The sequence below is a fragment of the Bombina bombina genome, chromosome 4 (assembly GCF_027579735.1).
Source record: "Bombina bombina isolate aBomBom1 chromosome 4, aBomBom1.pri, whole genome shotgun sequence".
Taxonomy (NCBI): Eukaryota; Metazoa; Chordata; class Amphibia; order Anura; family Bombinatoridae; genus Bombina; species Bombina bombina.
The window spans coordinates 108,366,652-108,392,711 of record NC_069502.1 but is presented as its reverse complement, the minus strand read 5'-3'; the positions used below and the strand labels follow the sequence as shown (position 1 = coordinate 108,392,711).

The following is a 26,060-nucleotide window of genomic DNA, read 5'->3' as shown; positions in this document are numbered from 1 at the left end:
ATCGCTGGCTTTTCCGAGCGACGCCGCATTTGTACTGGGGCCCCAGGTGGGAGACTGATCTCTACTCTAAAGCTAAAATTAACCCTACAAGCTACCTAATTAACCCCATTCACGGCTGGGCATAATACAAGTGTGGTGTGCAGCAGCATTTAGCGGCCTTCTATTTACCAAAAAGCAATGCCAAAGCCATATATGTCTGCTATTTCTGAACAAAGGAGATCCCAGAGAAGCATTTACAACATTTTGTGCCATAATTACACAAGCTGTTTGTAAATAATTTCAGTGAGAAACCTAAAGTTTTTTATTTGACCGTATTTGGCGGTGAAATGGTGGCATGAAATATACCAAAATCGTCCTAAATCTATATTTGGGTTTTCTACGAAAATATATATATAAATGTTAAGGGTTATTCAGGGATTGCTGAAAAATATCAGTGTTGCAATGTAACTATCGCTAATTTTGAAAAAAAAAAATGGTTTGGAAATAGCAAAGTGCTACTTGTACTTATTGCCCTATAACTTGCAAAAAAAGCAGAGAACGTATAAACATTGAGTATTTCTAAACTCAGGACAAAATGTATAAACTATTTAGCATGGGTGTTTTTTGGTGGTTGTAGATGTGTAACAGATTTTGGGGGTCAAAGTTGTGTTTTACTGTGCATCTTCTGTAAATAGTTTACATTCCAATGTTCTTTACATAGTACAAAATGTTCTTAGTATTTTAATATATATATTCCTATATATATCTGTATATATCTATACCTGTATAGATTCATATAGATATATAGGTATATATATATATATATATATATATATATATATATATATATATATACTGTATATCTATACTATAATCGCGTTTGTAACGCATCCTCAAAGGAATGTTGACAGAATTCTTTCACCACCCTGCCATTTTCGGAAACCACCAGGATGCAGCGAAGGCAAACAAAGCATTACAAAAAAAAAAAATAACCGCCTGCAATAAGTATTTAAAAAAAACCTAACCGTTCCCAATAAGTAATTAAAAAAAAAACGACCCGCCCATACGAACTATTAAAAAAAAAAAAAAAAAACTACCGCCCACATGAAGTATTAAGAAAAAAAAAAACAATAAAATTATTAACCCCTACATCTGCCAACCACAACATGCAAACTACCTAATACATCTATTAACCCTTAATCCGCCAACCCCCCACAACGCATTAAACCTAATTTACCTATTAACTCTTTACCTATTAACACCTAAAACGCCAACCCCGACAACACAAAAAACAAATTTAATGACTAAGCCCCCTAACCTAACACCCCCTAAATTAACCCCTTAATTACATAAAAATATATATTACAATTAAAATAAAATAAAAATTACTTTACATTAATCTAAAATTACAGAAAATAAAAAAGTCTAACAATACAAAACATAATAAACACTATCCAAAATAAAAAAAATTAAACATAATCACAATGAAAATAAAAAAGCCTCCCCAAAATAAAAACACCCCCTAATCTAAGAATAAACTACCAATGCCCTTAAACGGGCTTTTTGTAGGGCATTGCCCTAAAGAAATCAGCTCTTTTACATTAAAAATAAACAAAGTCCCCCCTAACAGTAAAAACCCCCACCAACCAAACCCCCCAAAATAAAAAAACCTAACACTAATAAACCTAAACTACCCATTGCCCCAAGGGGCATTTGTTTGGGCATTGCCCTTAAAAAAGGGCATTCAGCTCTTTTTTGAAATTGCCCAATGAACCCTAATCTAAAAAACAACCCCCCCCCCCAAATTTAAAAAAACCTAACACTAAAGCCCCAAATAGGTACTCACGGTTTCAGAAGTCCGGCGGAGAAGGTCTTCTTCCAGACGGGTCCATCATCTTCATCCACAGCGAAGGCGGCGCAGGGCAGAGGTCCGGAGCGGTCTTCCCAGATGTGGCGATCCTCGGCGGTGGTCATCTGTGGCAGCGGTCTTCGGCGGCATGGAGGCTCCTTTTCATCCGATGTCCATCTTATTCTGAATATTGAATGCAAGGATCGCCACATCTGGGAAGACCACTCCGGACCTCCGCTCCACACCGCTTTCGGTATGGATGAAGATGATGGACCCGTCTGGAAGAAGACCTTCTCTGCCGGACTTCTGAAACCTTGAGTACCTATTTGGGGCTTTAGTATTAATTAGTTTTTACATTTTTTTTTTTTTTTTTTTTTTTTTTTTTTAGATTAGGGTTCATTGGGCAATTTCAAAAAGACCTGAATGCCCTTTTAAGGGCAGTGAAAGAAATAGCTAAATGCCCTTTTAAGTGCAATGCCCATACAAATGCCGCTTTAGTGTTAGGTGTTTTTTATTTTGGGGGGTTTGGTGGGTGGGGAGTTTTACTGTTAGGAGGGACTTTCTTTATTTTTAATGTAAAAGAGCTGATTTCTTTAGGGCAATGCCCTACAAAAAGCCCCTTTAAGGGCTATTGATAGTTTAGTAATAGATTAGGGGGTGTTTTTATTTTGGGGGGGATTTTTTTATAGGGGTAATTTGATTATTTTGGATAGCTTTGTTTATTTTTCTCTCTATTTTTACTTTTTTATTTTTTGCAGCTTGGGGGGTTGCATTTTTAACACATAGACTGCACTCTGGACAGGCTTATCAACTAGTATTAAATAATCATATATGTATAAAGAAATATATATTTGAAAATAAAAATAAAATTTTCTTCTATGTTGTGTTGTATGTCTAACACAGTGTTGGTTAGTGCGCAAGCAGTAAGTGTAAGTTTTTTTTTAACAGTGCTCTCCATTAAAGTCTGTTGGGAAAAGAAGTTAGTATGCTCATGATAACTGAAGTCCTGAAGTTAGCACGCACCTGGTTTCGCTTATGTGCAAACATATTACTTTAAACTTGTAATATGTGGCCTAACCCGTCTGCGTTAAAAGTTTACTTTGGTGTGTGAGTGAAAGCACTAAATAGCACACCACTTGTAATCTACCCCATTGTATGTAAAACAGAGATCATAAAGAGCAGTCTGAACAGCTACATAAAGGTATGGGGCGATCAGATATCTGATCTGATATGGTTACAGGAAGTAACTGCAGAGTGAGGATTCTGATCTCATGTAGGGTAAGGCTGCAGGTTTAGTGGGGTGATTTTATGTTGGCGTTTACCTGACAGAGGGGCTGGCGGGCCAGGAGTTTTAGCTGATATTGGTATGTAAATGCCTGAGGGGTTTTAGGGTGAGTGTATTGTCTGATGTTGGTATGTAGCTGATTTAGGGGTTTTATCGTGAATGAATAATCTGATGTTAGTATGCTGCATACTGAGGTGTTGGTATAATGCTGACTGAGGGGTTCTAGGGTGAGTGTATAATCTGATTTGGTATGTTGCTGACTGAGGGGTTTTAGGGTTAGTGTATAATCTGATGTTGGTATGTTGCTGATTGAGGAGTTTTAGGGTGAGTGTATAATCTGATGTTGGTATGTAGCTGACTAAGGGGTTTTAGGGTGAGTGTATAATCTGATGTTTGTATGTTGCTGACTAAGGTGTTTTAGGGTGTGTGTATACTCTTATGTTGGTATTAAACACAGATATTGCGCTTACCAAAAAGAATTGCACTGAACTCTGACCAGTGCGATATCGCCTGCTTGCACTTTACTCAGCGGCCAGTACACTGTGTATAGGCATATATCCTCCAGATGGCCTTTGTATTTCTGTGGATTCGACTCAAGGATATGTGAACCTTAGAAAATAGAGAGGGGACTCCACATAGTGTAATATGTCTTTTCAAAAAGATGGAGGAAACATGTATTATGCTTACCAAAGGAATAAGCACTGTACTGTGACCAGTGCAGTCTCGCCTGCTAGCACCTTTTACAGCGGCTAGTATGCTGTATGTTGGTGTGTCCTCTCTGTTCTTTGGAGTATACAGCTCTCTGTAAAAAGTCTTCAGTTGTAGCCGTGCACGTTACTTTGTAAAGGAATGTCTGTTATATTGTTAAAACTGAGTATATAATAGTTGTAACTATTTAAGTAGTTTGTAACTTAACGGCACTAAATAAAAAATAGAAAATGGTGGACAACTTCCAAATAAAATTTAAAAGGCTTTAATGACGCGTTTCTCAACCAGCTACGGGTCGTTTCATCAGATATAAAGCAGATAAAATACACTTCAAATTGTAACATTATATACACATTTGACTAATTAAAACCGGAAGTTGTCACTAGAAAATAACCAATGGGTACATCTAAAAGACTACAGCTGAGGTATCAAAATCGTGTCCCCAGCTGTTACATTCTGACATTATTTAAACGTTATTAGACAATCAAGGAATTTAACAGAAAAAACAGTTACAGTAATGTGTTCATATCGATGTCAAAAAAATGGGGGTATATATACACAAAATCCTAAATATATTTTATTATTGTTATTATTTTGACCTTTTAGGAATGTGTTAAACTGTGTGGTCACATTTATTGGGTGCAATGTTTTGGAATTCCTATTAAACAATAGAATTTGTAGTATCTTGTTGGGTGTATGTGTTGACTTATATATTCATATTTGGACTGTGTGTTTTTGTTTGTATAGTGTAAATTAGTTTTTATATCCCTAATAGCAAAGGGTGTTAGAAAGTATGTATATTGTATGTATCTTAAAGTATTTATATTTCTAAAGATAGACATATCTATTAACGTTCTTCCTATATATCTTTTAAATATCTTGGAATATATCGCATATTTTCTAAAAAGTTTTTGATTCACTCCGTTTTCAGGGGATAAAGAAATAAAAAATCCTTAATTCATAATGTATGTGTTAAGTGGACAAAACATTTTTTGAAAAAACCTTTTTGATTTTGTTTGTAGCTGCAATCATAAATATATTTGCAACCAAAAAATTATTATTCGTGTGCTGATGATGTTGCGTGTCCGAATGTGTGAACCGTAAGATGTATAAGAAATAAATGTTGTTTGCTGCATGTGATCTGAACATATTTTTATATATGTGTGTGTCATTCAAGATAAGTATCTTGCTCTAGTTTTTTCGTGCTGTAATTATAAATGTGTTCTATTAGATCTGAACGTATTTTTTTTAATATATATATGTGTGTGTTGTTCAAGATTAGTATCTTACTTTAGTTTTTTCGTGCGGTGATTCGGTTGGATATATCTGTGTTGGATTTGTGTTATGTATGTACATGAACTGTTTAATAATATATTTGAATATGTATGAATTTTTCTTTAATATAAAAAAAGACTTGATGGTTCTGTAGGTATATCCTAACAGAGGTTAATCTAGAATATGGTCATAAAATTATGTGTGTGTATTGACACCAGTATTTTCGCCTTATTCTGCTGGCAATGTGAATGTGAAATTTAATCGGTGTGTGGGTTTGTATGTGTATTGGAACGAAAGAAGATGTATGTGAGTATGTGTGTCAGTGTTCCCTAGTCGGTGTGTGTATCCTCCAAAAATCATTATATTGGTCATGTGTGTTGGAACAAAAGATAATGTATATATGTGTGTGTGTCTGTGTTTACTAATCAGCTTGTATATCCTCAAAAATGATTATAATGGTCTTATGATAATCAATAGTGCAAGTTGGTGTTTCAGGTACTAGCTATCCCTATAGGAATCTCTAAAGGTTCCTTAAGGGAGATTTAATTTTGATGGATATGGAATTTGATCTATATTCATTAACACCATTTTTGGTGTCCATATCAGATACTTGAATGTGCCTGAAAAAAGTGTGATGTGGATCCACTAGTTGAAGGCTGCTAGATCCAAATTGGCGTTGAGCCCAAATGGGTGTAGAGTCTTCAACCGGTAGATCCAAAAAGTTTTGCGTTGTCTGAGTCTGATTAGTCTATTGTAATCAGTATTTCTGGGAACATAATCTATCGGAATGTATTTGAAAATATATGGGTTCCCATTGTGTTTTAATAAACAATGGTTGGGTATACTATGTTTTATGTTCTTTTTTCTGGAATTTTTACAATTCCGGTGATGTTCTCCCCATCTAGTTCTCAATTTTCTAGAGGTGCGGCCTACATATTGTAGGCCGCACACACATTCCATAAGGTATACCGTATAGGCTGATTCGCAGTTGAAGAATATGGGAATTGGAAAGGTTTCCCCTGTAACCGTTGATTTAAAAGTTTTTGTGCCAGATTTAATTATTTTGCATGTGCCACATCCTGCTTTCCCACATTTGTACATTCCACATAGGCCAAAAATCCCCCTATTTTGTATTGGAGTCTGATTGGTCTTTTTTGTGTGTATGTGTTTAACTTTTTTACTTGGAGCTAGTTTGCTTCTAAGGGTAGGGGCTCTTCTATACACAAACTTGGGTTTGTCATTCACTAGACTTTTCAAAATTGGATCCCTCTGAATTATATGCCAGTGTTTGGACAATATATGCTGTATCTTATTAAAATCAGAGTTGTATTGAGTAATGAAGCATATGTCTTTTAGTTCTGAAAAATCTGGTTGGCTTTTGTTCTTATTATTCACGAGAATATCATCTCTATTTAATTCTGATGCTCTATGTAAAGCTTTGTCCAATAGTGACGGAGGGTATTCCTTCTCTAGGAATCTATTGTATAGAATTTTGCTTTGCTCCAAAAAAGTGTCATGATTGGAACAGTTGCGTTTAATCCTGCGAAACTGACTGTAGGGAATGTTACGTATCCAATTTTTATGGTGATTACTGTTGAAATTAAGAAAACTGTTGCTGTCTACCTCCTTAAAAAAAGTTTTGGATATAATCTTCTTATTCTCAAGGCTTAATATCAGATCTAGATATTCAATTTTATGCATCTGAATATTAGCTGTGAATTGGATTCCCATATTGTTACTGTTTAAATGAGTGATAAGGTTATCTGCTGAAAATGTGTCACCCTCCCATAGGAAGATCAGATCGTCTATGTATCGGCCATAGAAGACCAGGTTCGATCCCAAGTTTGCAGAGTAAATATATTTTTTTTCAAAAAAACCCATGAATAGGTTAGCAAAACTTGGGGCGAACCTGGTCCCCATGGCCGTACCTTTTGTTTGTAGATAGTATTTGTCTTGGTATAAAAAATAGTTGTGTTGTAAAATGAATGCGATGCTTTCCAAAATGAAATCACATTGTGTGTTTGGTAAATATATGTCTTTTTGAAGATAATAAGCAATAGCCTGTAACCCTAATTCATGTGAGATATTTGAATACAGCGAGCTGACATCGCATGTGATCCATAACAAATTTTGATCTGTAATATTGATATTGCTTAATTGTTGTAATAAATGTGTGCTATCCTTGATGTATGAGGGTAATGTGATCACGTATTTCTGAAGGTATTGGTCTATGTAGTATGATAGATTGTATGTCAAATTTCCTATTCCCGCAATAATTGGACGTCCTGGTGGGTTTGTTTTATTTTTGTGGATTTTTGGTAAATGGTAATAATGGGCAATACTCGGATTTTGTATTCTTAAATAATCTTTTTCACTTTTATTAAGAATTTTTAAAGAAAAACCTTTGTCTATATGTTCGATGTATGACTGCAAAAAATTGGTAGTAGGATCTTTGTTTAAAATTTTATAGTAATTTTTGTCATCCAAGATCCTGTTGGCCTCTTTGATATAGTCCTCAAGATCCTGGATGACAATTCCACCGCCTTTATCGGCGTCACGAATAATAATGTTTGGATTGTTTTGCAGACCATAAATGGCTTTCTGGTGACTGAGAGTGGCATAATTTTTCTTACGTTTTTTTGTGTGTAGGATCTTATCGAAGTCCTCCAGAACCATATTCTGGAATAGATCGATATATTCTCTTCCTACATTGGTTGGATTAAAATTTGATTTGTTTTTAACATCAGTATGTAAAAATTCTTCAAAAAGATGCGTGGTGAGGTTATCTGTTTCTGCAAACAAACAAACTGTGTCTTTGTTGGATGGCATTGTGTCAGTCAAAATTAATTGTGTTTGAGAACTTTCAATTTGATTAGTTTTAAGTTTCTTATTCGCAAAATATTTTTGTAATGTTAATTTGCGCGTGAAATTGTTAAGGTCCACAAAAATATCAAACATTCTTGGAGTGTTTGGGGGGCAAAAGGATAGACCCTGTTTTAATACTCTTTTCTCATAAATGGATAGTTGGTGTGAGGATAGATTGTATATACCCTGATCTAATCTGGATAATTCCTTTTCCTTGGCGGCAAGGGCTCTACCTCTTGAGCCTCGTTTTCTGGCATGTGGGGTCTTTTTCCTGCTCTTATCTGTGGACTTTCGATTCTCATATGTGAGCCTATCTCTAAAAAAGGAGAAGGGGTCTGACTGGTACTTGGACTGTCTGATATTGGAATATTGTCTCTGTGATCAGTTGATAGAATTCTAAACCTGTTAGGATGTTCATAATGTTCCTGATATGATTGATGGTGTGTGGAGCTATGATGTGCACTATGATTTGATGTGTTGGATCCTTGGTTAGAATGTTTGAAAGGGTTAGGATAATGTGTATAGGAATCTGATCGTGGATAGTAGTGATCCATTTTGTTTGCTGACTCATCTTGGTGATTCTTGTACGAATTATCCCTTTTATTGCCTAACTCATGTTGATAGTTCCTATGATAGGCATTGGATATGTGATGTGTTTCTGATTTGTTTCTATTATGTTGCTGTGTTTGATGAGTTTGATAGGATGTATGGGCTCTAAATTGATTATTTTGTTGTTTGTTCCTATTGAAATAATATGAGTTATTATAATGCCCATTATAATGTTCATGTTGTGGTAAAGAGTGTGATTTGTCTTGATATGTACTGGGGTGCCTGTTGTTGTGCCATTGATTCCCATGATTGACGGTATTTGGATGTATATGTTGGTTGTAAGTATTTGTGTGATAATGTGGATTTTTTTGTTTTTTGTGTTTTCCATATTGGACCAATTTCCATTCGTTCTATGTATTCTGTGTATTCATGTGCCCGATATTGTTCTCTTGTGTCTCATTTTTGCGATTAAAAGAATAGACACAGTTGTTAGTATAATCTTCGTGGTCCCTCTGTAATTTCTTGTTTTTGATATTGACTAAGTTTTCTTGATATCTATCTGTTCTCTCGTTAATATCTTTGTTTATTTTATTATAATCAGGATTTTGTTGATATACTTTGAGATCTTTTTGTATTTTTTCTATGTTGTTACTGCTCTGACTGTATAGTTTTCTTCTATGGTCTATTAGGATTTTAATCAAATTAAAAGAGCATTCACTTAAGGCATCGTACCATCTTTTTAAGATCTCTGGATCGTCTTTTAAAGAACAGTGTTTCAATAGTCTTAGACCCCTGGGTATATATTTGTTTTCTAAATATTTCTCCAAGGTGGTTAGATCCCACCAGTGTCTGTGCTCTTTATTTATTTCTTCTTCTAATAGATAGAAGAGATCTCTCATGGGTATAATATCATGGTTATCAGATAGAGCTTCTATAACAGATATGTCTTTGGATAAATTAAATCCTAAACGTTTAGAACTTCTTTCTTCTTTGGATTGCATACTGACAGATAGGTGGAGTGAATAAAAATTTTTTTTTGGATTTGTAGTGTAATTTCTGTTTATTAGATTCAGTAAAAGGCTTGTATTGCCTTGTAGTTTCTAAGCTTCAGTGAATGTGATGAGTGCTCGTATGTGAATCAAAAAAAATAATTTACTGAAGTTCAAGGTGATGTGGTGTTTATTGGGATGTGATGGTGATAATGTAAAGTGTTTGTTTGGACCGAGATATCTGAACAGAGTGTTAGTGTGTCATGATATTTTGTTAAATAATAAATACCAGTATAATTCTGTGTGATTGACGATGTGTCAAGTCTTATGTGTGAAATCTGATAAAAGTGAGTGTATAAAAAAAAAGGACAATAATGTGGGTATTAGATACTATAAAGAAAATTGTATATCAAAATAAATAATAATAAAATAATAAGTGAAGGGCAGTGTGTGGGTAATGACCTCCAAATTGATATTCTAAATCTAGCTGTCAGGGGTCAAATGGTTGTCAGAGTTCAGTGCAACTCTTTTTGGTAAGCGCAATATCTGTGTTTAATTTCTGCTGTGAAACAAACAATATCACACTATTGGCGCCCTCTCTTTTTCTCTCTTTTTTCTACCACAGTACTACCCCCCCGCTCTCTGGGACCAAGAGGAGCTGCCCCGCCAGAAAACGTCCGGCGGTAATCTGTTTCTATGGACTAAGACATTGTTTATTAACACTTTGGGACATGGTATTTTATCTATGATAACTATTACATTGTTATAGAAAACACATTGTTTTCAGTCTTGTTGCATCTTTTGTTTTTCTGTTTGGGTGCATATCTATGTCACTCCCACTTTTTTCCCGCCCCGATTTTCAAATCTAACAGCGCGCCTTTTTGCATCCCCTTCTGGGATACTACAGAGTGATTTCTTATGTTGGTATGTTGCGAATTGAGGGGTTTTAGGGTGAGTGTATAGTCTGATGTTGGTATGTTGCTGACTGAGGAGTTTTAGTGTGAGTGTATAATCTGATGTTGGTATGTTGCTGATTGAGGAGTTTTAGGGTGAGTGTATAATCTGATGTTGGTATGTAGCTGACTAAGGGGTTTTAGGGTGAGTGTATAATCTGATGTTTGTGTGTTGCTGACTAAGGTGTTTTAGGGTGTGTGTATAATCTGATGTTGGTATGCTGTTTATTTAGGGGTTTTAGGGTGAGTGTATAGTCTGATGTTGGTATAATGCTGACTAAGGGTTTTAGGGTAAGTGTAGTGTCTGATGTTGGTATGTTGCTGATTGAGGGGTTTTAGGGTGAATGTATAATCTGATGTTGGTATGTAGCTGACTGATAGGTTTTAAGGTTAGTGAATAATCTGATGTTAGTATGCTGCATACTGAGGTGTTCTAGTGTGAGTGTATAATCTGATGGCATAATGCTGACTAAGGGTTTTTAGGGTGAGTGTATAATCTGATGTTGGTATGTTGCTGACTGTTGGGGTTTAGGGTGAGCGAATAATCTGATGTTAGTATGCTACATACTGAGGTGTTCTAGGGTGAGTGTATAATCTGATGTTGGTATAATGCTGACTAAGGGGTTTTAGGGTGAGTGTATAGTCTTATGTTGATATGTTGCTGACTGAGGGGTTTTAGGGTGAGTGTATAATCTGATTTTAGTATGTAGCTGGCTGATGGGTTTTAGGGTGAGTAAATAATCTGATGTTAGTATGCTGCATACTGAGGTGTTCTAGGGTGAGTGTATAATCTGATGTTGGTATAATGCTGACTAAGGGGTTTTAGGGTGAGTGTTTAATCTGATGTTAGTATTTTGCTAACTGATGGGTTTTAGGGTGAATGAATAATCTGATGTTAGTATGCTGCATACTGAGGTGTTCTAGGTTGAGTGTATAATCTGATGTTCGTATGCTGCTGACTAAGGGGTTTTAGGGTGAGTGAATAATCTGATGTTAATAAGCTGCATACTGAGGTGTTCTAGGGTGAGTGTATAATCTGATGTTGGTATGCTGCTGACTAAGGGGTTTAGGGTGAGTGTATCGTCTGATGTTGGTATTTTGCTGACTGAGGGGTTTTAGGGTGAGTGTATCATCTGATGCTGGTATGCTGCTTGCTGGGGGTTTTAGAGTGAGTGTATACCTGATGTTAGTATGCTGCTGTCAGAGGGGTTTTGTGGTGAGTTTATAATCTGATGTTGTTCTGTATCTGACTGAGGGGTTTTAGGATGAGTGTATAACTTGATGTTGGTATGTAGTTGATTGATGGGTTTTAGGGTGAGTGTATAATCTGATGTTGGTATGCTGCTGACTGAGGGGTTTTAGGGTGAGTGTATCATCTGATGTTGGTATGCTGGTGACTGAGGGGTTTTAGGGTGAGTGTATTATTGGATGCTGGTATACTGTTATCTGATGGGTTTTAGGGTGAGTGTGTAATCTGATGTTGGTATGTATCTGAATGAGGGGTTTTAGAGCTAGGGTATTATATAAGATTAGATGTGGCACACAAAGGGATTGTAGGGTCTGGAATCTGATCTGAGGTTGTATTACAGCCATGTCTGTCTACTTTCTCCGTTTCACCCACTATTTCACCCACTGGTTGTCTAATTTTTTAATGGAGGACAGCTGGCAAGCTTGAATCCATGTAACTATGCTTTGCTATATCCAAATAGCTTTTTTTTGCCTATATTGAACCTCAGTTAGTCCAATCAGTCATGAAGTCCCTGTAAGATATATGTCCATATCAGACCTAAGATCAGACCCATTGCTAGGAAGCCCCTGGTCCACCCTAATCCACATGAGACCCAATCAGTATCAGATTTTTTTAAATAGGAGATATTGTAGTGGGCAGGAAGGGGAAATACTGGAAATAATGGATATCTGGTAAAAGCAATATAGCCACATTTTTCACAAACAAACATCATTCAAAAAAATAAAATATATAATATTTACATAGCTTTAAAAGAAAAGGTTAGTATCTTACAATTTTCACCAAATTATAAATCATTCATTATATATTAAGTTAATAAATAAGTAAGTACATAGATGTTATACTGTTTTTATTGCTGAATGATTTCACTAACCTAACTTGAAAATTACTGTTTCTTGTGTTCAAAGTAACAAGTTACAAGTATTTACTTTGCAGGGTACGGTGTATAAGCCAGTTTATTAGAAGAAAGCACACATTTTTTGTAAAAATAAAATAAAATAAGAAAATCAATGGGATACAATTAACTAATAGGGCATACAATTGCAAGCTTCATCATGCTGTCTCTCAGAAGTAACCTCAGAGCCCTGAATTGGTCTCCTAATTCGTTAGCCATTAACGGTATAACCTGTACTTCACCTATTAATTTTGCTAAATGTTTTATACTTTTATCTAAGTCTTTAAAATGCACAAAAAGCTCACACACTTCAGTTTCTTCAGCCAGTAGACAAATATAAAAGAGTTTTACTCACTTATCTGCTGCTTGTAAGTTACTTGTGTGAATAAAATGTCCCTGTAGTCTGCTTGATAAAACTTTAAAATCTCCTCCCCTTGGTTTCTGATTTGGTTATCTGCTTCTGTGTCACATGACAAAGAGGAAGGGAGTTTATAGATTATCACTGTGCACATAATCTGAGTGTCACAGTACACAAATATTTATTATGTCTGATCTGTCTTGTTTGTTGTTTCCAGTTCTCTATCAACCTGTATTAAATGCTGTCTATGATTAGACTTTAAATTTACAAGAGAACGTGACCCTAAAGAATGATTCTCTCAAGCACATTATATTACCTCCCTATACTACTACTACTTACAAACATTATGCAATTTGTGAGCTTTTCCTGAATAGGGAACCTTATCTCACTAGCCCTTATTCCTTTGTTTGTACCCTCATTTCTCTACAGGCCACATGGGATACCATCCCAGTATTCCCAAACACCATCCATTGTTTATACCAGTGCTTTGTGGGCAGTAGAAGGATGGGAGAGGCAGGGCACAAGCGTGTCATTGGCTTGGCAAAGTTGGGCATTTAATTGGTAGTCTCTAGAAACCTCCCAACTAATGACAAGTCAGCCAAGTCCAGGATGGTTGGGAGGTCTTAATATTTCAGCCCATATTCTGGAATTGCCCTGTACATTTCAGAAGTGCTTCCAGCACATATCACCTTTCCTTTACAGATGGGGATGTAGATTGTAGTAATTCTTTAACCCAGGAAGAGATGAGGAAGACATTATATACTCCATTCCTTGCTGCAGGCCCATAGAGAAAAGAACACACCTGGACAGTATCTGTCCAACAACCTGTCCAGAGAATAAAGCAAAAGGATAGACTGAAGGCAAAGCATATCTCCTTTAGTAAATGTACTTACCTATCATTGTCTCTAAAATTCTGCCTGGGCAGGATGGAAGGGGGTGTGATATGATAGATTTTCTAATACCTAAATACAACTGACTCATTTCAGGAGCTTTTAAATAAGGCTAAGTGCCAAGAATAAGATATTACAGCAGATTATGTATATGTATAACTTTGTGACACTGCTGCAAACACAGCTGACTTATAGTGGTCAAGATAATTGCTTACCTTAGTATGATCTCATGAAACGTGGGTGAGTTTCAAAGTATAGCAACATACTTGTCAAATGTGGAAATAAATTATTTAACATATTTATCACAATCAAGAAGGATTGTAAGGCTGGCAAAACTTTGGTCAGTGTTGTAAAAATGTCTTAAAACTCAAGGAAAAGTAATTGTCAAGAGCTGAAATATTGTGGCCTAATAAAAATGTAATTAGGTAACCAAAGAGATCATTTGGAAAAATAAAAGGGATATATGTAAAGGAACTGGTGTAGAGGCAAATGGTTTTCAAATACTATTTATGTATCAGAACGGAATTAGTTTAAGAGTTTCCTGCAATTGAGGAACTATTCAACAGAAGACCCTAGTGTAAACTCAGTAGTGAGCAAAAACAATAATATACATGTTGCTCTGGTAATGATTTTGAGGATAGATATATAGATGATAGATAAAAGATAGATAGACCAATATATATATATATATATATATATATATATATATATATATATATATATATATATATATATATATTGATATATAGATATATATATATATACAGGGAGTGCAGAATTATTAGGCAAGTTGTATTTTTGAGGATTAATTTTATTATTGAACAACAACCATGTTCTCAATGAACCCAAAAAACTCATTAATATCAAAGCTGAATATTTTTGGAAGTAGTTTTTAGTTTGTTTTTAGTTTTAGCTATTTTAGGGGGATATCTGTGTGTGCAGGTGACTATTACTGTGCATAATTATTAGGCAACTTAACAAAAAACAAATATATACCCATTTCAATTATTTATTTTTACCAGTGAAACCAATATAACATCTCAACATTCACAAATATACATTTCTGACATTCAAAAACAAAGCAAAAACAAATCAGTGACCAATATAGCCACCTTTATTTGCAAGGACACTCAAAAGCCTGCCATCCATGGATTCTGTCAGTGTTTTGATCTGTTCACCATCAACATTGCGTGCAGCAGCAACCACAGCCTCCCAGACACTGTTCAGAGAGGTGTACTGTTTTCCCTCCTTGTAAATCTCACATTTGATGATGGACCACGGGTTCTCAATGGGGTTCAGATCAGGTGAACAAGGAGGCCATGTCATTAGATTTTCTTCTTTTATACCCTTTCTTGCCAGCCACGCTGTGGAGTACTTGGACGCGTGTGATGGAGCATTGTCCTGCATGAAAATCAGGTTTTTCTTGAAGGATGCAGACTTCTTCCTGTACCACTGCTTGAAGAAGGTGTCTTCCAGAAACTGGCATTAGGACTGGGAGTTGAGCTTGACTCCATCCTCAACCCGAAAAGGCCCCACAAGCTCATCTTTGATTATACCAGCCCAAACCAGTACTCCACCTCCACCTTGCTGGCGTCTGAGTCGGACTGGAGCTCTCTGCCCTTTACCAATCCAGCCACGGGCCCATCCATCTGGCCCATCAAGACTCACTCTCATTTCATCAGTCCATAAAACCTTAGAAAAATCAGTCTTGAGATATTTCTTGGCCCAGTCTTGACGTTTCAGCTTGTGTGTCTTGTTCAGTGGTGGTCGTCTTTCAGCCTTTCTTACCTTGGCCATGTCTCTGAGTATTGCACACCTTGTGCTTTTGGGCACTCCAGTGATGTTGCAGCTCTGAAATATGGCCAAACTGGTGGCAAGTGGCATCTTGGCAGCTGCAAGCTTGACTTTTCTCAGTTCATGGGCAGTTATTTTGCGCCTTGGTTTTTCCACACGCTTCTTGCGACCCTGTTGACTATTTTGAATGAAACGCTTGATTGTTCGATGATCACGCTTCAGAAGCTTTGCAATTTTAAGAGTGCAGCATCCCTCTGCAAGATATCTCACTATTTTTGACTTTTCTGAGCCTGTCAAGTCCTTCTTTTGACCCATTTTGCCAAAGGAAAGGAAGTTGCCTAATAATTATGCACACCTGATATAGGGTGTTGATGTCATTAGACCACACCCCTTCTCATTACAGAGATGCACATCACCTAATATGCTTAATTGGTAGTAGGCTTTCGAGCCTATACAGTTTGGAGTAAGACAACATGCATAAAGAGGATGATGTGGTCAAAATACTCATTTGCCTAATAATTCTGCACTCCCTGTATATATAGACTGATAGATAGATTTTTAGCCATAATAATTTTTAGTCAGGGTGTAATGTAACTTTTTTTAATGGCATTTCCAAAGTAAATGTTCACCTGGGCTTGCAAACTTGTAAAATCATATAGGTGGGTTGAATTAGCACATGTGTACTCAGTATACATTAGAGAAGTGATATATATATATATATATATATATATATATATATATATATATATATAGATAGATAGTTAAGTCACCTGCTGCCCCAACAGAAACTCAAAAAGTGCTTACTCCCCCAAATCTGCTGCCCTAGGCAAGTGCCTTGTTTGCCTAGGCCAAAATATGCCTGTGTATTAAACCTTTAACTGCTGAGCCATTTTCACTCCATGTGCTGAACTATTTTGCAGTTTTTTTATGCTGTTTATATTTAGGCCCTAATGTAGGTCATTTTCAGTACCCAAAAGAATCACATTTATAACATTTTATGTATATATCATGATATGTAAGAAACCAGCAACTAAAAGTGTGAAAAAAGTGATTTTCTTCATTTTAATTAACAACATTATAAACAATAGTGTGTATATGTGTTTTTTCCCAGTTAAACACTATAGTAAAAAGAAGAGGTTAGCCATATCAATAAGGACTATTTTTTTGTAACTTTGATCTGCACATAGGAGCTCCCATGAGTCTCTGTGCAGATATTTTTTTTTACTCTTATCACATCACAGTTATCATCTGACTATTAAAACGTATGTAAGGGCTTTATTTTTAAGAGGGGCTTATGGAATTTAAAACAAGTGGTCTTGGTGTCTCTAGGCCTTTTTGATGGCTTGTTAGAGGGGCATGTATATGTTGTGCTTAAACACTTTTTCTTATTTTTTTTATTTTTTTTAAAAGTGTTTATACATAAACCCCCAGGAGTATGAAATTACTCTTTGGGGTAGGTCTTATAGGTTCCTTGGGCTTAAGGGAGCTGAGATTGAGGGGTTTGAATACCAACCTATATATAATCAAGGATATATATACTGTATTCCCCCCAAAAATAAAAAATACTAATTATATACTGTATATATATATATATATATATATATATATATATATATATATATATATATATATATATATGTGTGCGTATATGTGTGTATCTATCTATCTATCTATCTATATATATATATAAACATATTCTACTATGTAAATAACATTGGAATGTCAAATATTCATCTTTCATGTCGGGTTAACACACTTGATAAAATGTGATCGGGTTTGCGCGACTTGTTTTATTTTTACACTTTTCACAACTCAATTGAAGTCTGAGGGGTCAATTTATGATAGTGCGGACAGATTGATACGATGTAGCGTATCATGTTCGCCGCAAATGTCATTTATCATTGCACCATTTTGCATTGATCGTGCAAGACTATTTATACATGGTTAATACTATATGATGGATTTGATAAAAAGTTAACATTTAAAACAACTAAAGTTTTAACTTAGAAAAATGTATTGAACATAATATGGAGTCAGAAAAGACAAATCTTTATTACAAACATGTTGACAAAAGGCCACATTTAAATCTTTATTTTCTACTCTAGGTATGAGGTACAGCACACATTTAGGTACGAGGTACAGCACACATCTAGGTACGAGGTACAGCACACATCTAGGTATGAGGTACAGCACACATCTAGATACGAAGTATAGCACACATCTGATATTTCTTGGGATTTCTAGTAGCTCCGTCCATTGAAATAAGCTCAACGTCAGGAACACCCGGAGGAGGACGAAATGTGAACTTCTGCAACAGTCTTGTAAAGAACAGAAACAGCTCCATTCTGGCTAAATTCTCCCCAGCACAAATTCTTTGACCTGGTAAAAGTAAAAAGGTGAGATAAAGTGTCTAGCAAGTGCTTAAAAGGATATAAACATCTTAATTATGCATAAAAAAAAAAAACACAAAAAAAACTTTGCAATATACTTTCATGATCTCCCTTTTTACTGTAATTTATCTCTAAAAATTACAGGTTTTCTAATTTTCAAAATTGTAACTGCACACTGCAGATATCTAAATTATAAGGTTGCAGAAGTTGTACGATAACACAATGCAATTTTGCTAATAAAATTACAGTATCAACTCCAGATTAGTTCCTTCAAATAATGCAAGTGATTGGGGAGCTTAGCCATTAAAAATGACTGGAGCCATGTTAATGAATTTGGAAAATGTTCACACTCTGTTGATATGTTAATCTATTTAAAGACAGCAGATGTTTTGTAATTACAGGGTGTTTTATGCTGATGATCAAAGTCTAAACCACTGTTATAAATGATAGTTTGTTTACTTAGAGCATAGAATGACACATAACTAACAACACTTATAATTAGGGAAAGGTTGTATCAGAACAAACTGTGTCCACTGTTATAAGTAAAAAAAATGTAATGTTCAAAAGATTTCATATAGTTTCATCTAGATCTGAATGCCTGTGATGGCGACGACCGCAAGCCACATTTGGCAATTTTTGGTACCAGATATATTCTTGTGAAAGTGCAACATACTAAGCTCTTTGCATTTCAGAAATTGCTGAATGCGTCTTGTGACTGCCATTTTCGGCATTTGGATCAAACGGAAATAGCCGAATGCACATTGTCTAGTTTCATCTTATAATAACTGTTTTTAAACTTGCTGTTCTTGCAATTTGGATAACAAGGCATGACATTTTTAAAAAAATAAATCTCCCTTTTTACACACATCTGTTGTTTGATAAAAGAAACGTGCAATACCTGCTGAAAATGGCATGAATGCGTCATTCCGTACAAAATTCCCTTCAGAATCAAGAAAGTGTTGAGGGTAAAACTCATCTGGTTTCTCAAAATAATCCTTGTCTTGCAATACAGAAGTGAGCACTGGGAAAATGGTGGTCCCCTAGAAAGTGTACAATAATGAGTATCTGAATGTTAAGTGCATTGGAACCCTTTGCAGTTAAAGGGACATAATACTCATATGCTAAATCACTTGAAACTGATGCAGTATAACTGTAAAAAGCTGACAGGAAAATATCACCTGAGCATCTCTATGTAAAAAAGGAATATATTTTACCTCACAACTTCCTCAGCTCAGCAGAGTAAGTTCTGTGTAAAAAGTTATAATTCAGCTGCTGCCCAGCTGCAGGTAAAAAAAAATAAAAAATGAAGAAATCAACAGCAGCAGTGGCGTATTTAGGTTTTGTGCTGCCCTAGGCACTCAATATTCTGCTGCCCCCCCCAACAAACACAAACACACACAAAAAAATAAATAAATATATATATATATACAATACATATATATATATATATATATATATATATATATATACATACATACATATGCACATACATACACAAATGCACACCAACATACACAGATATACACTCATACATACACACTATGTGGCAAAGTCTGAAGAAGGGGTTAATAGTTATTCTGAAATAGGAATCCCCAACCCCCAGTAACACATTTCCCATGTGATTTCTTTTTTCTGATAACCTATTGACATCATCCTCATGACAAGTAGGTTAGAGATAGATAGCAGGAGGGGAGATGCCACACAGTCTTGAGAAGGAATTGAGGAAATGAGAGCAGGGAGGGGGGAGACTACCAACAGAGTCAGACACAGCTACTTTGAAGCATAGATTCATGTAAAGGAGTGTGAACAGCTTCAAACATCTAAGGCACTACTGACAACAAATAATGAATGAGTTTGTTACTCACGCTGTCTAAAGGGTCCTGCTCTAACTCCACCAACATACTTCCTACAGCAGCACGCACGCACGCAGTGTAAAATGATTCTGTGCACTACTGCACTGCTGACTGCAGTGCTGGGGGCGATCAGGTGACCTCTCTCTTAGATTGCTCTGTCTTAGATTGTATAATAAATTAAGGGTTTTTGGAGGCAAGTGTCAGTTTTTTTTATGAATGAAGGCTATAGTAACTGCTGTTACTGCCGGTCCCTCCTTGCTGTGTCTCATTTAGCTTTCCCTCAGCGTCCTCTGCTAACAGGGCAGGCCAATCAGTTTAGCTAGAGAAGGAGCCGGTCTCATGGCTCTGAGTCTGTAGTCAAACTTAGTGTAGCGTATTATTACAGAACAGTAAAATATAAGCCATAGAAGAACAGGACACAGCAAAACACTGTACTTTTAAACTAGAACCGTGTTTAGCTTTGTCCTGTTCTACGGCTTATATTTTAAAGAACTGGAATAAAAGCTACGTTTTAAATGCATACCATAAAAATTTCATTGTTTCCTTCTAACAGCCACTAATAAACAGCATCATTGGTGTCAGAGAGGTGCGCATTTACCATTGAAGATGTGTCAAACGCTGATTTGCTTCTCTTCAGTGATAGCCACTTAGCCAGATTAAACAATGTGCGCAGCGTGAGTGCGCCTGGGATAATGAAGCAATGTTATGCCTTACCTTAGAACTAAGTGAATGGTGCTTGTCGGCCCTCCCAAATCTGCCGCCCTTCTCCAACTGCCGCCCTAGGCACGGGCCTTGTTGGCCTAGGCCATAACACGCCCCTGAACAGCAGCCAATCAGCATCAACATTGCTGAAGTCATGAACTGTTTTACTGTGATATCATGAGATTTGAATTAACTCTCATGAGATTTCATGGTAAACTTCCTTAAACTGAATAGGGAAATAAGAGTGCACAAAGCTCACCCCTTTGCCTGTCCCGGGACAGACATACTGATTTGCTGCTTAGAAGTCCTTTACAAAGGTATGTGGCTACTGAGGAAATTTTGAGGTAAAATATCTTTCTTTTTACATAGGGATGTTCAGGTGATATTTTCTAGTCAGCTTTTTAAAGCTATGCTGTATCACTTTCAAGTGTTTCAACATTTGGGTATCATGGCCCTTTAAGTAGATGAAAACATGAAAAAAAACATATGTATGCAATATTCATATTTAATAAAGTGTTATACATAGCAGAATATGTTTTATGTATTTATAAATAGATATCTTTATATATATATATATATATATATATATATATATATATAAATACTGTATATACATATATATATATATATATATATATATATATATATACACACACACATGCCAAGGAACATATTTTACCTGTTTCTGATAAGAATATGGTTCAAATTATTTTTCTACATGGGGATTATGGGTGGAATATCATGGTTACACATGCCAAGGAACATATTTGACCTTTTCCTGATATAAACTTGGGTATAACTATTTTTATACATGGGGATTATAGGTGGACTAGCATGGTTGCACATGCCAAGTAACACATTTGTCATTTTTGTGATAAGAAGATGGGTATAATTTATTTGTATTTATCGGAATCGGGGATGGACTAGCAAGGTTTCATATGGGGAGAGCAAGATCAATCAAGTATCAATTTCTTCATTTTGGGACATTGATTGCACTCAAGTTTGGAGTATTATATATACAGTATATATATATATATATATATATATATATATATATATATATATATATATATATATATATATATATATATATATATATATATATATATATACAGGGAGTGCAGAATTATTAGGCAAGTTGTATTTTTGAGGATTAATTTTATTATTGAACAACAACCATGTTCTCAATGAACCCAAAAAACTCATTAATATCAAAGCTGAATAGTTTTGGAAGTAGTTTTTAGTTTGTTTTTAGTTATAGCTATTTTAGGGGGATATCTGTGTGTGCAGGTGACTATTACTGTGCATAATTATTAGGCAACTTAACAAAAAACAAATATATACCCATTTCAATTATTTATTTTTACCAGTGAAACCAATATAACATCTCAACATTCACAAATATACATTTCTGACATTCAAAAACAAAACAAAAACAAATCAGTGACCAATATAGCCACCTTTCTTTGCAAGGACACTCAAAAGCCTGCCATCCATGGATTCTGTCAGTGTTTTGATTTGTTCACCATCAACATTGCGTGCAGCAGCAACCACAGCCTCCCAGACACTGTTCAGAGAGGTGTACAGTTTTTCCTCCTTGTAAATCTCACATTTGATGATGGACCACAGGTTCTCAATGGGGTTCAGATCAGGTGAACAATGAGGCCATGTCATTAGATTTTCTTCTTTTATACCCTTTCTTGCCAGCCACGCTGTGGAGTACTTGGGCACGTGTGATGGAGCATTGTCCTGCATGAAAATCATGTTTTTCTTGAAGGATGAAGACTTCTTCCTGTACCACTGCTTGAAGAAGGTGTCTTCCAGAAACTGGCAGTAGGACTGGGAGTTGAGCTTGACTCCATCCTCAACCCGAAAAGGTCCCACAAGCTCATCTTTGATGATACCAGCCCAAACCAGTACTCCACCTCCACCTTGCTGGCGTCTGAGTCGGACTGGAGCTCTCTGCCCTTTACCAATCCAGCCACGGGCCCATCCATCTGGCCCATCAAGACTCACTCTCATTTCATCAGTCCATAAAACCTTAAAAAAATCAGTCTTGAGATATTTCTTGGCCCAGTCTTGACGTTTCAGCTTGTGTGTATTGTTCAGTGGTGGTCGTCTTTCAGCCTTTCTTACCTTGGCCATGTCTCTGAGTATTGCACACCTTGTGCTTTTGGGCACTCCAGTGATGTTGCAGCTCTGAAATATGGCCAAACTGGTGGCAAGTGGCATCTTGGCAGCTGCACGCTTGACTTTTCTCAGTTCATGGGCAGTTATTTTGCACCTTGGTTTTTCCACACGCTTCTTGCGACCCTGTTGACTATTTTGAATGAAACGCTTGATTGTTTCATGCTTCAGAAGCTTTGCAATTTTAAGAGTGCAGCATCCCTCTGCAAGATATCTCACTATTTTTGACTTTTCTGAGCCTGTCAAGTCCATCTTTTGACCCATTTTGCCAAAGGAAAGGAAGTTGCCTAATAATTATTCACACCTGATATAGGGTGTTGATGTCATTAGACCACACCCCTTCTCATTACAGAGATGCACATCACCTAATATGCTTAATTGGTAGTAGGCTTTCGAGCCTATACAGCTTGGAGTAAGACAACATGCATAAAGAGGATGATGTGGTCAAAATACTCATTTGCCTAATAATTCTGCACTCCCTGTATATACTGTATATATATATATATATATATATATATATATAAAGAAGCAAAAAGAAGCACTCACTGGATTTTCATCAAAAAGTGATCAAAACTTTAATGTAGATTGTGACGTTTCGGGACAGCAACAGTCCCTTCCTCTGACAAACAAACACTGAACAAAAGCAGCCTTAAATAGGCTCCCAAACACACTCCCCTCAGGATCAGCCAATCCAGACTGAATAATTGAACACACCCTTGAAGTGACCAATAAGGAAACATGATACAAAATCGTGTATGTGACTAATGAAACATAAACAACAAAAATGCTTTAAAAACAAATCCCCCTTGGGCCCCTAATGCTGGTGGTCATGCCCCCTAACTGAAATACACATCCTATATGATTGTCAATCAAAAAATAAATCGTAAAAATCGTTTATTATAATCTAACCAATCAAGTATTGGCTTGCAAACTTCAATTGCACTCCGCTCCAATACGTCATTCCTATAGTTACTACTCAGCCCCTTGTTGTCAGGGACGCCGAAACCATCTATAGTGAAAACAAAAGACACTCTTGCTGGTCCGCCCCTAATTACTAGGGACGCGATCACCGGCATGGCTATAACTCACAAAGGAACCGGCATCTCAATACACAGTATCGCATGTTCAGCTGGATTAATTGTTACATGCGCTTTCAAAGATAATGATAATGTGTAGCCGATCGCTCTGGGAGAGCTATTAAGAATGTCAACAAACCTAATCCAATGGCCGAGTGCCGTGTCACAAAATGGGCGTGTAAAAGCCTACAAGTCTTGGAGTTACGTATGCAGTGTTATAATTCATCGTAGCCGGAACCATACACATAAACTTACAATAACCATGTTGTGAACTACAAATCAAAGCCTCTTGCTCAAATCGATCAATATGCCAGCAGACATATTATGGGATCGCCATACCAGAGTTGACAGAGTGTACATAAAAAACTAAAAATAAAACTAAAGTTAAGAGTGAAAAAAGATCGTGCCTATAAGTGTGTTTATTTAAATGAACTTATTACGTGATTGTGCTTATAAACGTATTATATATGTTTTATCAACATTCAAACATTGAGGCGAAATTGACGTGTATTTAGAGTGTGATACCTGAAGGAATCTATTGTTCAGACCTCTACTTGAACTACCACTTAAATATTCCATCATATAAACCCCATGTTAGTAAACGAATCCTTGTGTGGAAATAATGGAGAAAACATTTGGCATATATCGCAAAACGATCACCTGAAAATATTAAAAACAGTGCATAAGAATCTATTAACCCCAACCTGTCCTATCTCTGCCCCAATCATGAATGTCTAGCTGTACCCCAGAAGGAATATAAGGGGTAAAAGGGACTTAACCAAGTGGAAGAGAACTATGTCATACAGGGCATGACCAAACAGCAGAAGGATCCAATAGGGATCGTGTAAACACTCATTGGAGTGATACACCACATAAACAATACAGTTCAAATAAAAACAATTAAAAACAAAAATTGGCGCATGGAGAACTGACAAATAACAGATATTTCATATTGAAGAGGTAATGTCAAAAAAGGGACTATTATCTAAGCAAATAACAAGGAATATGTACAAGGTAATGATATTATAATGGTCTTTACCCTGAGGTAATTTAACAAGGAAATACATAATGTCAAGCTATATGCTTGAAATCTTATTTCTAAGGAATGGAGGCCAAAAAATTATATTAGACCAAAATTTGGAAAAATGGAAATATGAAATAAAAAATAAAAAATAAAAGAATAAATAAATAAAATAAAAAATATATATGTGTGGGATCAAAATCAAAAATAAGTAAAAAAATCAGCAAAAACTTCAGAAACTAAGAAAATCAAGCAAAAACAATAACAAAAAATTAATAATTAATAATTAATGGCAAAAAAATTATTATAAAATAATCCACAAATTAGATCAAAGAATAGACTAAAAAATAAACAAAAAATAACAAAAAATTGACTGGGTAATGGACTCATGGACTCTCATCAGTATAACTGTCGAATGTCGTGGACTCTCACAGAGTCTGAGATTCTCTTAGGGCCTCCTAAGGAATCATAAAAAGCAAAATTCAAAAAATGAGAAAACAAAGTTCACAAAAAACATTGCCATCCAGTATGGGTATTGAGTCCTCTGGGGTGTATAGTCCCCAATTCATAAATCCATCTTGATTCCTTGCGTAATAGGAGATTACCCCTATTCCCTCCTCTTCTAAGGATTGGCACATGGTCAATGAGTCTAAATCTTAAATCATTAACTGAATGTCCCGCCTCCAAAAAATGTCTCGCCACCGGTTGATCCGCCTTGCCATTTCGTATTGCCAGTCTAATACTGGATCTATGATTGGCCATCCTTGTTTTGGCATCATCTGTCGTCTTACCAACATAGAACTTGCCACATGGGCAATTTAGTAAGTACACCACAAATTTCGTGGTACAAGTGAGGAAATATCTGATGTTGTAAGTTTTGTTGCTTTCTGGATGATGGAAATGGGATCCTGTGAGCATCCCACTACAGGTAACACAACTGATGCATCGATAGCAACCCTTTTTCTTTGTCCTTAACCACGTTTGTGAACCGCCATCAGGATTAATGTCGGCCTTTACCAAAATATCTCTAAGGTTTTTGCCCCTTCTGAAACCTATTCTGGGTGGTCTCCAATCTTTGAATGGTAAAGTGTTGTCTGCTTCTATTAGTTTCCATTCTTCCTTGACCATCCTGGTTAGTGGTACCACCTCAGGGGAGTATGTGGTCACAAACGTGAGTTGTTTAGTGTTGTCAGATG

The 26,060-nt window shown here is 36.0% G+C and overlaps 1 protein-coding gene and 1 long non-coding RNA gene across 2 annotated transcripts in view; one reads left to right on the top strand and one right to left on the bottom strand.

Annotated features, from left to right (window-relative positions):
* Window positions 1–26,060, top strand: part of LOC128655976 (uncharacterized) — a 52,380-nt gene that overhangs the window by 9,069 nt on the left and 17,251 nt on the right. The window lies entirely within an intron of this gene.
* The window catches only part of LOC128655973 (cytochrome P450 2K4-like), a 66,373-nt gene continuing 57,976 nt past the window's right edge, over window positions 17,664–26,060 (bottom strand). The window contains 2 exon segments of the mRNA XM_053709590.1: window positions 17,664–18,014; window positions 18,924–19,065. Coding sequence (XP_053565565.1) covers window positions 17,833–18,014; window positions 18,924–19,065 — 324 coding nt within the window. The 3' untranslated portion in view covers window positions 17,664–17,832.